The sequence below is a fragment of the Chiloscyllium plagiosum genome, unplaced genomic scaffold, assembly GCF_037043375.1.
Source record: "Chiloscyllium plagiosum isolate Xiang-an unplaced genomic scaffold, Cpla_swu_hap1 HiC_scaffold_3, whole genome shotgun sequence".
NCBI classification, from domain to species: domain Eukaryota; kingdom Metazoa; phylum Chordata; class Chondrichthyes; order Orectolobiformes; family Hemiscylliidae; genus Chiloscyllium; species Chiloscyllium plagiosum.
The window spans coordinates 158,498,618-158,512,346 of NW_028270141.1; the positions used below are offsets into that span (position 1 = coordinate 158,498,618).

Below are 13,729 nucleotides of genomic sequence, written 5' to 3' on the forward strand. Positions count from 1 at the left end.
GTGTAGCACTCCCTCAGTGTTGACCTTCTGATAGTACTGCAGTCCCTCAGTACTGACTGTCTGACAGTGCGGCACTCCCTCAGCACTGACCCTCTGGCAGTACTGCACTTCCACAGTACTGACCCTCTGACAGTGCGGCACTCCCTCAGTATTGACCCCCTGACAGTGCAATACCCTCTCACAACTTCCATACATGCACGAGAAGGAAGCAATTGACTCTTGTGTGGGACGGTTAGGGGAATGCCACACAGAGGGTCAGTAACTGAGGGAGTGCCGCTCTGTCGGAGAGTCAGTGCTGAGGGAGTGCCGCACTGTCAGAGGGTCAGTACTGAGGGAGTGTCGCACTGTCAGAGGGTCAGTGCTGAGGGACTGCCGCACTGTCAGACGGTCAGTGCTGAGGGAGTGCTGCATTGTCAGAGGGTCAGTACTGAGGGAGTGCGGCACTGTTGGATGGTCAACACTGAGGGAGTGTCGCACTGTCAGAGGGTCAGTGCTGAGGGAGTGCCGCACTGTCAGAGGGTCAATACTGAGGGAGTGCTGCACTGTCAGAGGGTCAGTGCTGAGGGAGTGCCGCACTGTCAGTGGGTCAGTACTGAGGGAGTGCTGCACTGTCGGAGGGCCAGTACTGAGGGACTGTTGCACTGCCGGAGGATCAGTACTAAGGAGTGCTGCACTGTCGGAGGGTCAGTACTGAGGGAGTACCGCACTGTCGGAGGGTCAGTACTGAGGGAGTGCTGCACTGTCAGAGGGTCAGTGCTGAGGGACTATTGCACTGTCGGAGGATCAGTACTAAGGAGTGCTGCACTATCGGAGGGTCAGTACTGAGGGAGTACCGCACTGTCGGAGGGTCAGTACTGAGGGAGTACCGCACTGTCGGAGGGTCAGTACTGAGGGAGTACCGCACTGTCGGAGGGTCAGTACTGAGTGAGTTCTGCATTGTCAGAGGGTCAGTGCTGAGTGGGTCATAGCGATGTACAGCATGGAAACAGACCCTTTGGTCCAACCCTCCCATGCTGACCAGATATCCCAATCCAATCTAGACCCAACTGCCAGCACCTGGCCCATAGGAGAAAGTGAGGACTGCAGATGCTGGAGACCAGAATTGAAAAGTGTGGTGCTGGAAAAGCGCAGCAGGCCAGGCAGCATTCGAGGAGCAGGAGAATCGATATTTCGGGCATAAGCCCTTCTTCAGCACCTGGCCCATATCCCTGTAAATCCTTCCTATTCATATACCCATCCAGATGCCTTTTAAATGTTGCAATTGTACCAGCCTCCACCACTTCCTCTGGCAGCTCATTCCATACATGCACCACCCTCTGAGTGAAAAAGTTGCCCGCTAGGTCTCTTTTATATCTTTCCCCTTAAACCTATGCCCTCTAGTTCTGGACTCCCCCATGCCAGGGAAAAGACTTTGTCTATTTATCCTATCCATGATTTTATAAACCTCTATCAGGTCACCCCTCAGCCTCCGATGCTCCAGGGAAAACAGCCCCAGCCTGTTCAGCCTCTCCCTGTAGCTCAAATTCTCCAACCCTGCCAACATCCTTGTAAATCTTTTCTGAACCCTTTCAAGTTTCACAACATCTTTCCGATAGGAAGGAGACCAGAATTGCATGCAATATTCCAACAGTGGCCTAACCAATGTCCTGTACAGCCGCAACATGACCTCCCAACTCCTGTACTCAATACTCTGACCGATAAAGGAAAACATACCAAAACGTCGATTCTCCTGTTCCTTGGATGCTGCCTGACCTGCTGCGCTTTTCCAGCAACAGATTTTCAGCTCTGATCTCGAGCATCTGCAGCCCTCACTTTCTCCTCAATACTGAGGGAGTGCTGCGCTGTCAGAGGGTCAGCACTGAGGGAGTGCTGCACTGTCAGAGTGAGGGTGCTGAGGGAGTGCCGCATTGTCAGAGGGTCAGTACTGAATGAGTGCCACACGTTGGAGGGTCAGTACTGAGGGAGTGCTGCGTTCAGTTGTGAGTGGTGGTATGTAAATATAAATTCTTTGTTGTACTGTTCTTGGACAAGTGAAACAAATGTATTTTTGTTTGTGTCCTTCTTGTAGCAGCCTGGTTGCTGGCATCAGCCATCTCACTGAAGGCTTCAGCAGAGAGACAGACCCTGCATCAGTCTGCATCGATGGAGGTATGTCACATCACCATAGAAACAAGGGAGAGAATGATGATGGGTGTGACAGGCGCCTCACTATCCTGGGAATAGGTGATTGTGATGAGTGTGATTGCTGTCATTTTCCGAATGTTATCCATCAGCTTGTCTGATTCACCCTCTTCCGCCTCCACTCTCAACATGCCCTCTGGTCGTGAGGTGAAATGAATTGCTTCACATTTTTTGACCTTGTCAAGTGCTTTGTTTTCTGTAATCACACGGTGAGGACTTGTCAACAGGCTGTGAACATTACCTGAAAGAATAATCTGGAATCCTGTTTTAGAAGCAGCATGTCTCACTGCAGCCACAATACCTGATTCACCAGGAAATATATGAAGCCACTTAAATCATAATCAGTGCTTCTTATTTGCATTGTAAAGTGGCAACAGTTCAAACGGGGAGCAACATGGTTTCAGTCAATCATTTCAAATGGTTCGTTTCCAAAGCAGTTTGTGCACTTGCTGAGAGAACGTGACAGTGAGGCAGTTGAGGAGGTTTACCAGTAGAGTTTTCAGTTTATGGAAAAGCAAGGGGTCATTCAGTCAGCAGCAGAGAAGGTGATGGGCCTAGGGTTTGGAGGGACTAAAGAAACTCTTGCTCTGTAACTCTGTGTGTTCTCCATGTCCACTCTGATGAAGAATCATCTCAACTCAAAAAGTTAGCTTGTTCTCTCTCCATGGATGCTGACTGACCCAGTGTGATCTCCAGTGTTCTTATGGTTCCAGTACAGATTCCAGCATCTTCAGTAACTTGCTCCTACTTTGCGTTCTCCATATCCAGGGATTTTCTTCATGGGATCAGAGTCTCTTGCTACCCTTCCACTCCGCATCCCAGATTCCAACCTCCCCAAAATCTCAAAACCCTGCTTTAATGATTTTGCCAAATAGTTTATAGAACATAGAACATAGAACATTGCAGCGCAGTACAGGCCCTTCGGCCCTCGATGTTGCGCCGCCCTGTCATACTAATCTGAAGCCCATCCCACCTACACTATTCCATGTACGTCCATATGCCTGTCCAATGATGGCATATGGACGTAAACTTAAATGCACTTAAACTTGGCGAATCTACTACCGTTGTAGGCAAAGCATTTCATACCCTTACTACTCTCCGAGTAAAGAAACTACCTCTGACATCTGTCTTATACCTATCTTCCCTCACTTTAAAGTTGTGTCCCCTCGTGTTTGCCGTTCCCATACTTGGAAAAAGGCTCTCCCTGTCCACCCTATCTAACCCTCTGATTATCTTAAATGTCTCAATTAAGCCACCTCTCAACCATCTTCTCTCTAACGAGAACAGCCTCAAGGCCCTCAGCCTTTCCTCGTAAGACATTCCTTCCATACCAGGCAACATCCTAGTAAATCTCCTCTGCACCCTTTCCAAAACTTCCACATCTTTCTTATAATGCGGTGACCAGAACTGTACACAATACTCCAAGTGTGGCCGTACCAGAGTTTTGTACAGCTGCAGCATAACGTCCTGGTTCCGGAACTCAATCCATCTATTAATAAAGAGTAGTGTTCTCTAGTTTATTACCGGTGCCTCGAGATAGCAAGGCGAGGAACAGGGAGCGGGCGCGCTTAACACGTGGCTGCGCAGCTGGTGTAGGAGGGAGGGCTTCAGAAATGTAGATAATTGGGATGTCTTCTGGGGAAGGTGGGACCTGTACATGAAGGGGAACTGAACTAGAAGAGGACCAATGTCCTGGGCGGAAGGTTTGCTCGAGTAGTTCGAGAGGATTTAAACTAGTATGGCGGGGGGGGGGGTGGGAACCTGAGCTGTATACCGGAGGTGAGAGTTCATGTTGATGAGGCAATAGCAAGAGGTAGACCAGCTAGTGGGAAGGATTTTCCTGGGAAGGAACCAAGGGATCAGTTAAAGTGTGGTTGCTTTAACGCAAGGAGTATCAGGAGTAAAAGTGATGAACGTAGAGCGTACCTGGTGCTATGATGTTGTGGCCATAACAGAGACATAGGTTTCTCAGGGGCAGGAATGGTTGCTGGAAGTTCCAGGATTTAGAGCTTTTAAAAAGAATAGGGAGGGGGGAAAAAGAGGAGGGGGTGTAGCACTACTAATCAGAGAGGGTATCACAGCTACAGAAGCTTCCATTGTCGAGGAAGATCTGCCTACCGAGTCAGTATGGATGGAAATTAGGAACAGCAAGGGAGCAGTCACCTCATTAGGGGTTTACTACAGGCCCCCCAATAGCAGCAGGGAGATTGAGGAAAGCATAGGTCGGCAGATTTTGGAAATGTGTGGACGTAGTAGGGTTGTTGTAATGGGTGACTTTAACTTTCCCAATATTGATTGGAACCTCCTTCGAGCAGAAGATTTGAATGGAGCTGTTTTACTAAGGTGTGTTCAGGAGGGTTTCCTAACTCAGTACGTTAACAGGCCGATGAGGAGAGAGGCCATTCTAGACTTGGTGCTCGGAAACGAGCCGGGGCAGATCTTGTGGTGGGAGAGCATTTTGGTGATAGTGACCACAACTGCCTCACATTCTACATAGCTATGGAGAAGGAGAGGATTAGGCAAAATGGGAGGATATTTAATTGGGGAAGAGGAAACTATGATGCGATTAGACATGAGTTAGGAAGCATGGACTGGGAGCAATTGTTCCATGGTAAAGGCACTACAGATACGTGGAGACTGTTTAAGGAACAGATGTTGGGAGTGATGAATAAATATGTCCCTCTGAGACAGGCAAGAAGGGGTAAGATAAAGGAACCTTGGATGACGAGAACGGTGGAGCTTCTCATCAAAAGGAAGAAGGTAGCTTACATAAGGTGGAGGAAGCTAGGGTCAAGCTCAGCTCTAGAGGATTACAGGCAGGCAAGGAAGGAGCTCAAAAATGATCTGAGGAGAGCCAGGAGAGGGCATGAGAAAGGCTTGGCAGAACGGATTAGGGAGAACACAAAGGCATTTTACACTTACGTGAGGAATAAGAGAATGGTCAAAGAAAGAGTAGGGCCGATCAGGGATAGCATAGGGAACTTGTATGTGGAGTTTGAGGAGGTAGGGGAAGCCATAAATGAGTTTTTTGCTTCTGTCTTTATGAAAGAAACGAACTTTGTAGTGAATGAAACCTTTGAAGAGCAGGTGTGCACGCTGAAATGGATAGAGATAGAGGAAGCTGATGTGCTGAAAATTTTGTCAAAAATTAAGATTGACAAGTCGCCAGGCCCGGACCAGATTTGTCCTCGTCTGTTTTGGGAAACGAGAAATGCGATTGCTTCACCACTTGCGAAGATCTTTGCATCCTCGCTCTCCACTGGAGTTGTACCTGAGGACTGGAGAGAGGCAAATGTAATTCCTCTCTTCAAGAAAGGAAATAGGGAAATCCCCGGCAATTACAGACCATGTCTGTCATCCAAGGTATTAGAAAGGATTCTGAGGGATAGGATTTATGACCATCTGGAAGAGCATGGCTTGATTAAATGCAGTCAGCACGGCTTTGTGAGGGGCAGGTCATGCTTCGCAAACCTTATCGAGTTCTTTGAGGATGTGACTGGAAAAGTTGATGAGGATCGAGCTGTGGATGTAGTGTATATGGACTTCAGCAAGGCATTTGATAAGGTTCCCCATGGTAGGCTCATTCAGAAGGTCAGGAGGAATGGGATTCAGGGGAACATAGCTGTCTGGATACAGAATTGGCTGGCCAACAGAAGATAGCGAGTGGTAGTAGAAGGAAAATATTCTGCCTGGAAGTTAGTGGTGAGTGGTGTTCCACAGGGCTCTGTCCTTGGGCCTCTACTGCTTGTAATTTTTATTGGATGAGGGGATTGAAGGATGGGTCAGCAAGTTTGCAGACGACACAAAGGTTGGAGGTGTCGTTGACAGTATAGAGGGCTGTTGTAGGCTGCAGCGGGACATTGACAGGATGCAGAGATGGGCTGAGAGGTAGCAGATGGAGTTCAACCTGGATAAATGCGAGGTGAAGCTATTTTGGAAGGTTGAATTTGAAAGGTGAGTACAGGATTAAGGATAGGATTCTTGGCAGTGTGGATGAACAGAGGGATCTTGGTGTGCAGGTACATAGATCCCTTAAAATGGCCTCCCAAGTGGACAGGATTGTTAAGAAAGCATATGGTGTTTTGGCTTTCATTAACGGGGATTGAGTTTAAGAGTCGTGAGATCTTGTTGCAGCTCTATAAAACTTTGGTTAGACCGCACTTGGAATACTGTGTCCAGTTCTGGTCGCCCTATTATAGGAAAGATGTGGATGATTTGGAGAGGGTTCAGACGATGTTTACCAGGATGCTGCCTGGACTGGAGGGCTAATCTTATAAAGAGAGGTTGACTGAGCTCGGATTTTTCTCATTGGAGAAAAGGAGGAGGAGAGGGGACCTAATTGAGACATACAAGATAATGAGAGGCATAGATAGAGTCGATAGCCAGAGACTATTTCCCAGGGCAGAAATGGCTAACACGAGGGGTCATAGTTTTAAGCTGGTTGGAGGAACGTATAGAGGGGATGTCAGAGGCGGGTTCTTTACACAGAGTTGTGAGACCATGGAATGCGTTGCCAACAGCAGTTGTGGAAGCAAGGTCACTGGGGACATTTAAGAGACTGCTGGACATGCATATGGTCACAGAAATTTGAGGGTGCATACATGAGGATCAATGGTCGGCACAACATCGTGGGCTGAAGGGCCTGTTCTGTGCTGTACTGTTCTATGTTCTAAAACACTGTATGCCTTCTTAACAACCCTGTCAATCTGGGTGGCAACTTTCATGGATCTGTGTACATGGACACCCAGATCCTCTGCTCATCTGCACTCCCAAGAATCTTACCATTAGCCCAGTACTTTGCATTCCGATTACTCCGGCCAAAGTGTATCACCTCACACTTGGCCACATTAAACTCCATTTGCCACCTCTCAGCCCAGGATTTCAGTGAGTCCCTCTCTCACTGCACCCCCCAGGTCATCTCTGCCCTGAAGCACCTTAACCTCCTTCCACTTATCGGCATTCCCAATGCCCCTCCCCCAAGTCCCTCCTCCCTACCTTTTATCTTAGCCTGCTTGGCACACCCTCCTCATTCCTGAAGAAGGGCTTATGCCCGAAACATCGATTCTCCTGCTCGTTGGATGCTGCCTGACCTGCTGCGCTTTTCCAGCAACACATTTTTCAGCTCTGATCTCCAGCATCTGCAGTCCTCACTTTCTCCTAGAATTTTCTCTTGGTCAGCTTCAGTATTCTGCTGCGCCAACCTCTGATAGATAGGTACCTTTCGGAGAGCTCTTCTGCTCTTGGTTTTAATATTATAAAAATATATACATGGGAATATAATATTATAATATTATATTATACTACATTCAAATTTGATTGGATTTTGGTATCTTGGGGCATAATTTAAACTGATTGGCCGAATTTGTTTTTTGTTTCATGGCAACTCATCTGCAGGTTTCGACCAAGTGTTATATTTTTACTTTGTTCAGGACTCTCTATGCTTTGTCAGTCCTTGCTCGTTTTTCAACTCTCTTAAAGATACAGTCACTTCTACACCTTCATACTAGTCTGCCTTCAGTTCTTGATACAACAGAGGGATAAAGGTAGTTGTATTACTTAGAGTTGAAAAAGAAATTTAAAATAGGACATTATTAAAGGGTTGACATTACAGTATGATAGGAAATTGTAAATAGACATTAGTGTAACATCTCAACACAGGGCCTCCGCACAATGTCTGGTGTCCCATACCACACTCCAGTCCCAACAATGGGGGGGAGGGGGGGGATCAATAATTACACCATTGAAGTTCAAATGGTGAAGATTAGCTTCGCTCTTGTTTGGGATGACCATTGCCTCATAGTGCGAATGTTACTTGCTACCTGTCAACCCAAGTCTGGATATTGTCCAAGTCTTCCTGAATTTGAAAGCCATGATGTTGTGGTGTCAGTATTGGACTGGGGTAGACAAAGTCAGAATTCACACGAGACCAGGTTACAGTCCAACAGTAATTACAGTAATTACAGTAATTTGAAATCACAAGCTTTCGGAGCACTGCTCCTTCAATCATCTCAAACTGTGAACTTTCTCTGGAGTAGAGTGGTGCTGGAAAAGCAGCAATGATGCTGCCTGAACTGCTGTGCTTTTCCAACACCAATCTACTCCAGAATCTGGTTTCCAGCATCTGCAGTCATTGTTTTTACCTTGTGAACTCTCTGTGTCTCCATGGACACTGCCTGACCAGCTGTGATTGCCAGCATTTGTTGCTTTCAAACCCCATTAGTATTTATTATGCAATATTTTGAACACAAATGGTTCCTTTTTTTGAAAGATGTTACCTTCCCCATCAACATGCATTTTTCATCAACCATCAGCTGCTATTTTTCATGTGAGAACCCAGATCCAAGTGTTGTCAGGCCATTTGATGTTCACTGAGATACATATATCCCAACCTTAGACAGAGATCAGCGATCCAGACAGGGATAATAATTTCTCAGCATCAGATAAGGGTCAGGGAATCTTGGCTGAAACGAACATATTCTGATATTGGATCGGGATCAGGGATCATAGATCCTCACTGGGATAAAACATATCCTGATAGCGGATAGGGATCAGGGATCCTGGCTGAGATGAATGCATTCTGATATCGGTTAGGGATCGTGGCTGGGATGAACGTAATCTGATATCGGATAGGGATCAGGGATCCTGGCTGGGATGAACATATTCTGATATTGGATAGTGATCAGGGATTCTGGCTGGAATGAACATATTCTGATATCGGATTAGGGATCAGGGATCCTGGCTGAGATTAGTTAGAGGTTACTGAAGCTAATTTCAGCAGCCCATCATTGCTCTAAAAGATGCTGAGATTAGTAAAACCTAAGCTCACTGCTGATCAGTCAAAAATAGTTTCAGAGTACCCTTTAGTTTGACTGTGAAACATATTGGGCGATGATGAAATTATATCCTGTTTAAAATGCTGTGGGGAGCTGAGGAATCACTGTGCAGTCTGTACGGTTAACATATTAATGAACAATCATTCCTTCACTGATCAGCTTCTCCATCTTGTTGTTCCCTTAATCCATAACACACAATCGGCGTGTCTCCATCTCCATTTTCGGCTCCACTTCTATCTGTTGGTGTGTGGTGTAAAAATGGAGGAAAATTCGAGGTTATTTAACCTTCAGAATGGTACACTCCAGGCTGAATGCAGATTTCACTCCAAGTCCTAAACTACTGACAGTTGTAAATGAGTCTGAAAGGGTTAATGCTAAGGAGTGCCATTAACAATGATGATGTCGTGTGTACCTTGTGCACTGAGGACTGAGCTCTAACATTCAGGCCCTACTGTAAGTCTCTGCAACAATGTCTATCATATCTCTGCAACTTGTAATTAGCTGCTGCATTACATTAAGCGACATCTCGTTAACAACAAGAGATTTGTCCAGGTAGACCAGGAAGTGTTATCCTTGATCATGCTATACCAACGTTACCTCTAGTTACAATTACAGGTGATAGTGTCAGCAACCGTGATGATGGGCAGCAGCTCGTACAGTAGAGTGAACAGGCAAGCTTACATAACACTATCTCTTAAAATCAGAGTATTTTAAAATGATGCAATCATTCCTTTCTCAACTTTGTTCCATTCTGTGGCGTTTTCTGATAATGTTCCCCATTTCATCTACAGATGAGAAATATCACAAAAAGGATTCAAGGATACAGGATAAAGAGCAGAGAGAATAGTTTGATGCTTCCAATTAAACAACCTTGAAAAAACAGCCCAAAAAACCTCCTTTCATTTTCATACATGTGCACTCAGTAAAATTCTTTGTGGCCCTTTGTCTTGATATTCTACTAGGTAAAAACAATGACTGCAGATGCTGGAAACCAGATTCTGGATTAGTGGTGCTGGAAGAGCACAGCAGTTCAGGCAGCATCTGAGGAGCAGGAAAATCGACGTTTCGGGCAAAAGCCCTTCATCAGGAATACAGGCAGAGAGCCTGAAGGGTGGAGAGATAAGTGAGAGGAGGGTGGGGGTGGGGAGAAAGTAGCATAGAGTACAATAGGTGAGTGGGGGAGGGGATGAAGGTGATAGGTCAGGGAGGAGGATGGAGTGGATAGGTGGAAAAGAAGATAGGCAGATAGGACAAGTCATGGGGACAGTGCCGAGCTGGAAGTTTGGAACTGGAGTGAGGTGGGGGAAGGGGAAATGAGGAAACTGTTGAAGTCCACATTGATGCCCTGGGGTTGAAGTGTTCCGAGGCAGAAGATGAGGTGTTCTTCCTCCAGGTGTCGGGTGGTGAGGGAGCGGTGGTGAAGGAGGCCCAGGACCTCCATGTCCGCGGCAGAGTGGGAGGGGGAGTTGAAATGTTGGGCCACAAGGCGGTGTGGTTGATTGGTGCGGGTGTCCCGGAGATGTTCCCTAAAGCGCTCTGCTAGGAGGCGCCCAGTCTCCCCAATGTAGAGGAGACTGCATCGGGGGCAACAGATACAATAAATGATATTGGTGGATGTGCAGGTAAAACTTTGATGGATGTGGAAGGTTCCATTAGGGCATTGGATGGAGGTGAGAGAGGAGGTGTGGGCGCAGGTTTTGCAATTCCTGCGGTGGCAGGGATAGGTACCAGGATGGGAGGGTGGGTTGAAGGGGGGCGTGGACCTGACCAGGTAGTCATGGAGGGAACGGTCTTTGTGGAAGATGGAAAGGGTTGGGGAGGGAAATATATCCCTGGTGGTGGGGTCTGTTTGGAGGTGGCGGAAATGTCTCTGTTTGGAGGTGGCGGAAATTCTACACTGAGGCACTTTAATCACTGTCAGAAACACACACACAGGCTTGAACCAAGCTGGAATCACAACACTCTAATCAGGCAGCACACAGAACAAGCGGGAGGTGTGAGAAATGTACATGAGATACAAACTCCAATTAAATCATGCAATTAGCCAATGAATTCATTCTCAAGGACCTTTGGGCTAGCAATGATTTCATACACTAACACCTCACTGTTGCAGTTTGACAGCTTGTTATGCTGCAAATTGCAGGAACGGAAAGAACAGAAAACACAACTGGCAGTGAATATGTTTCAGAGACAGAAGCTGGGAAGAGATGAATTATCTTTAGTTTGTTCTCATGGAGTTTCTTAAGGTTTGGAGGCTTGCATCCCAGTGCTATCCATGAGGGGTCAAGAGAACATTAAAAGCTCAGGATAGCTTTGTGTCATGTTTTTAATGAGACAAATAACCACTTCTTTGCATATTTTATTTTCAAATGAACTGAGGAAGACACAAGTGTCGCAGTTTCTCGCCTTTGGAACTGAACCAATGGACTGCACTGCCACCTACAGCACTGAATGGAGATACAGATAAAACATTCAGGCTGTCTTGTGAATCACACTGATCTTTAATACTGAACAAATATTTAATATGTTTGGATAAAACTCTTTTGTTCACAATTCACATTTGGATACAGAACTGGTTTGATGGTTGACAGAGGGTGACAGTGGAGGGTTGTTTTTCAGACTGGAGGCCTGTGACCAGTGGAGTGCCACAAGGATCGGTGCTGGGTCCTCTACTTTTCATCATTTATATAAATGATTTGGATGTGAGCATAAGAGGTACAGTTAGTAAGTTTGCAGTAGGCCATTCAGCCCTTCAAGGCTGCTCTATCATTCAATAGGATTCCTGAAGAAGGGCTTATGCCTGAAACGTCGATTCTCCTGCTCCTTGGATGCTGCCTGACCTGCTGCGCTTTTCCAGCGACACATTTTTCAGATCTTTCCCCATAACCCCAAGAATCTCTCGATCTCAGCCTCAAATAAACACAGGGACTCTGCCCTCACAGCTCTCCGTAGCAAGTTCCAAAGAGCCACATCCCCTCTGAGGGAAGAAATCCCTCCTTATCTCCATCTTAAATTGATGACCCTTTATCCTGAGACTGTGCCCCCTGGTCCTAGACCCTCCCATTAGGGGAATATCCTGTCAGCATTGACCCCATTAAGGCTATTAAGAATCTGATATGTTTCAGTGAGGTCACCTCTCATTCCTCTAAACTCCAGGGAGTAGAGTCCCAACCTGTACAATCTTTGGTTATAAGACAATCCCTCCATCCCAGGGACCACCCTAGTGAACCTGTCTGAACTGCCTCCAATGAAATAATATACTAAGAGGTGGCAAATGGAGTTTAATGTGGAAAAGTGTGAGGTCATTCACTTTGGAAGGAATAACAGGAATGAAGAGTACTGGGCTAATGGTAAGATTCTTGGCAGTGTAGATGAGCAGAGCGATCTCAGAGTTTATGTACATAGATCCCAGCCAGGTTGATAGGGTTATTAAGAAGGCATATGGTGTGTTAGCTTTCATTGGTAGAGGGAACTGGTTTTTCAGACTGGAGATCTGTGACCAGTGGAGTGCCACAAGGATCAGTGCTGGGTCCACTACTTTTCATCATTTATATAAATGATTTGAATGTGAGCATAAGAGGTATAGTTAGTAAGTTTGCAGGTGACACCAAAATTGGAGGTGTAGTGGACAGCGAAGAAGGTTACCTCATATTACAACGGGATCTTGACCAGATGGGCCAATGGGCTGAGAAGTGGCAGATGGAGTTTAATTTAGATAAATGTGAGGTACTGCATTTTGGGAAAGCAAATCTTATCAGGAAGTATACACTTAATGGTAAGGTCCTGGGGAGTGTTGCTGAATAAAGAGACCTTGGTGTGCAGGTTCATAGCTCCTTGAAAGTGGAGTCGCAGGTAGATAGGATAATGAAGAAGGCATTTGGTATACTTTCCTTTATCAGTCAGAGTATTGAGTACAGGAGTTGGGAGGTCATGTTGCGGCTGTACAGGACATTGGTTAGGTCACTGTTGAAATATTGCATGCAATTCTGGTCTCCTTTCTATCGGAAAGATGTTGTGAAACTTGAAAGGGTTCAGAAAAGATTTACAAGGATGATGGACGATTTGAGTTATAGGGAGAGGCTGAACAGGTTGGGGCTGTTTTCTCAGGAGCGTTGGAGGCTGAGGGGTGACCTTATAGAGGTTTACAAAATGATGAGGGGCGTAGATAGGGTAAATAGACAAAGTCTTTTCCCTGGGGTGGGGGAGTCCAGAACTAGAGGGCATAGGTTTAGGGTGAGAGGGGAAAGATATAAAAGAGACCTAAGGGGCAACTTTTTCACTCAGAGGGTGGTACATGTATGGAATGAGCTGCCAGAGGAAGTGGTGGAGGCTGGTACAATTGCAACATTTAAGAGGCATTTGGATGGGTATATGAATAGGAAGGGTTTGGAGGGATATGGACCGGGTGCTGGCAGGTTGGACTAGATTGGGTTGGGATATCTGGTCGGCATGGACGAGTTGGACTGAAGGGTCTGTTTCCATGCTGTACATCTCTATGACTCTATGACTGAGTTTTGGAGACATGAGATCATACTGCAGCTGTACAAAACTCTAGTGCAGCTGCACTTTGATTATCGCGTACAATTCTGGTCACCATATTATAGGAAGGATGTGGAAACATTGAGGGTTCAGAGGAGATTTACTGTGGTGTTGTTTGGTATGGAGGGAAGGTCTTATGAGGAAAGGCAGAGGGACTTGAGGCTGTTTTCATTAGA

At 46.3% G+C, this 13,729-nt stretch overlaps 1 protein-coding gene across 1 annotated transcript in view; it reads left to right on the forward strand.

Annotated features, from left to right (window-relative positions):
- LOC122540190 (dynein axonemal heavy chain 6-like) overlaps positions 1-13,729 on the forward strand; it is a 1,075,999-nt gene that overhangs the window by 350,526 nt on the left and 711,744 nt on the right. Inside the window, exon 40 of the mRNA XM_087984706.1 lies at positions 2,069-2,148. Coding sequence (XP_087840832.1) covers positions 2,069-2,148 — 80 coding nt within the window. The remainder of the gene's footprint in view (positions 1-2,068; positions 2,149-13,729) is intronic.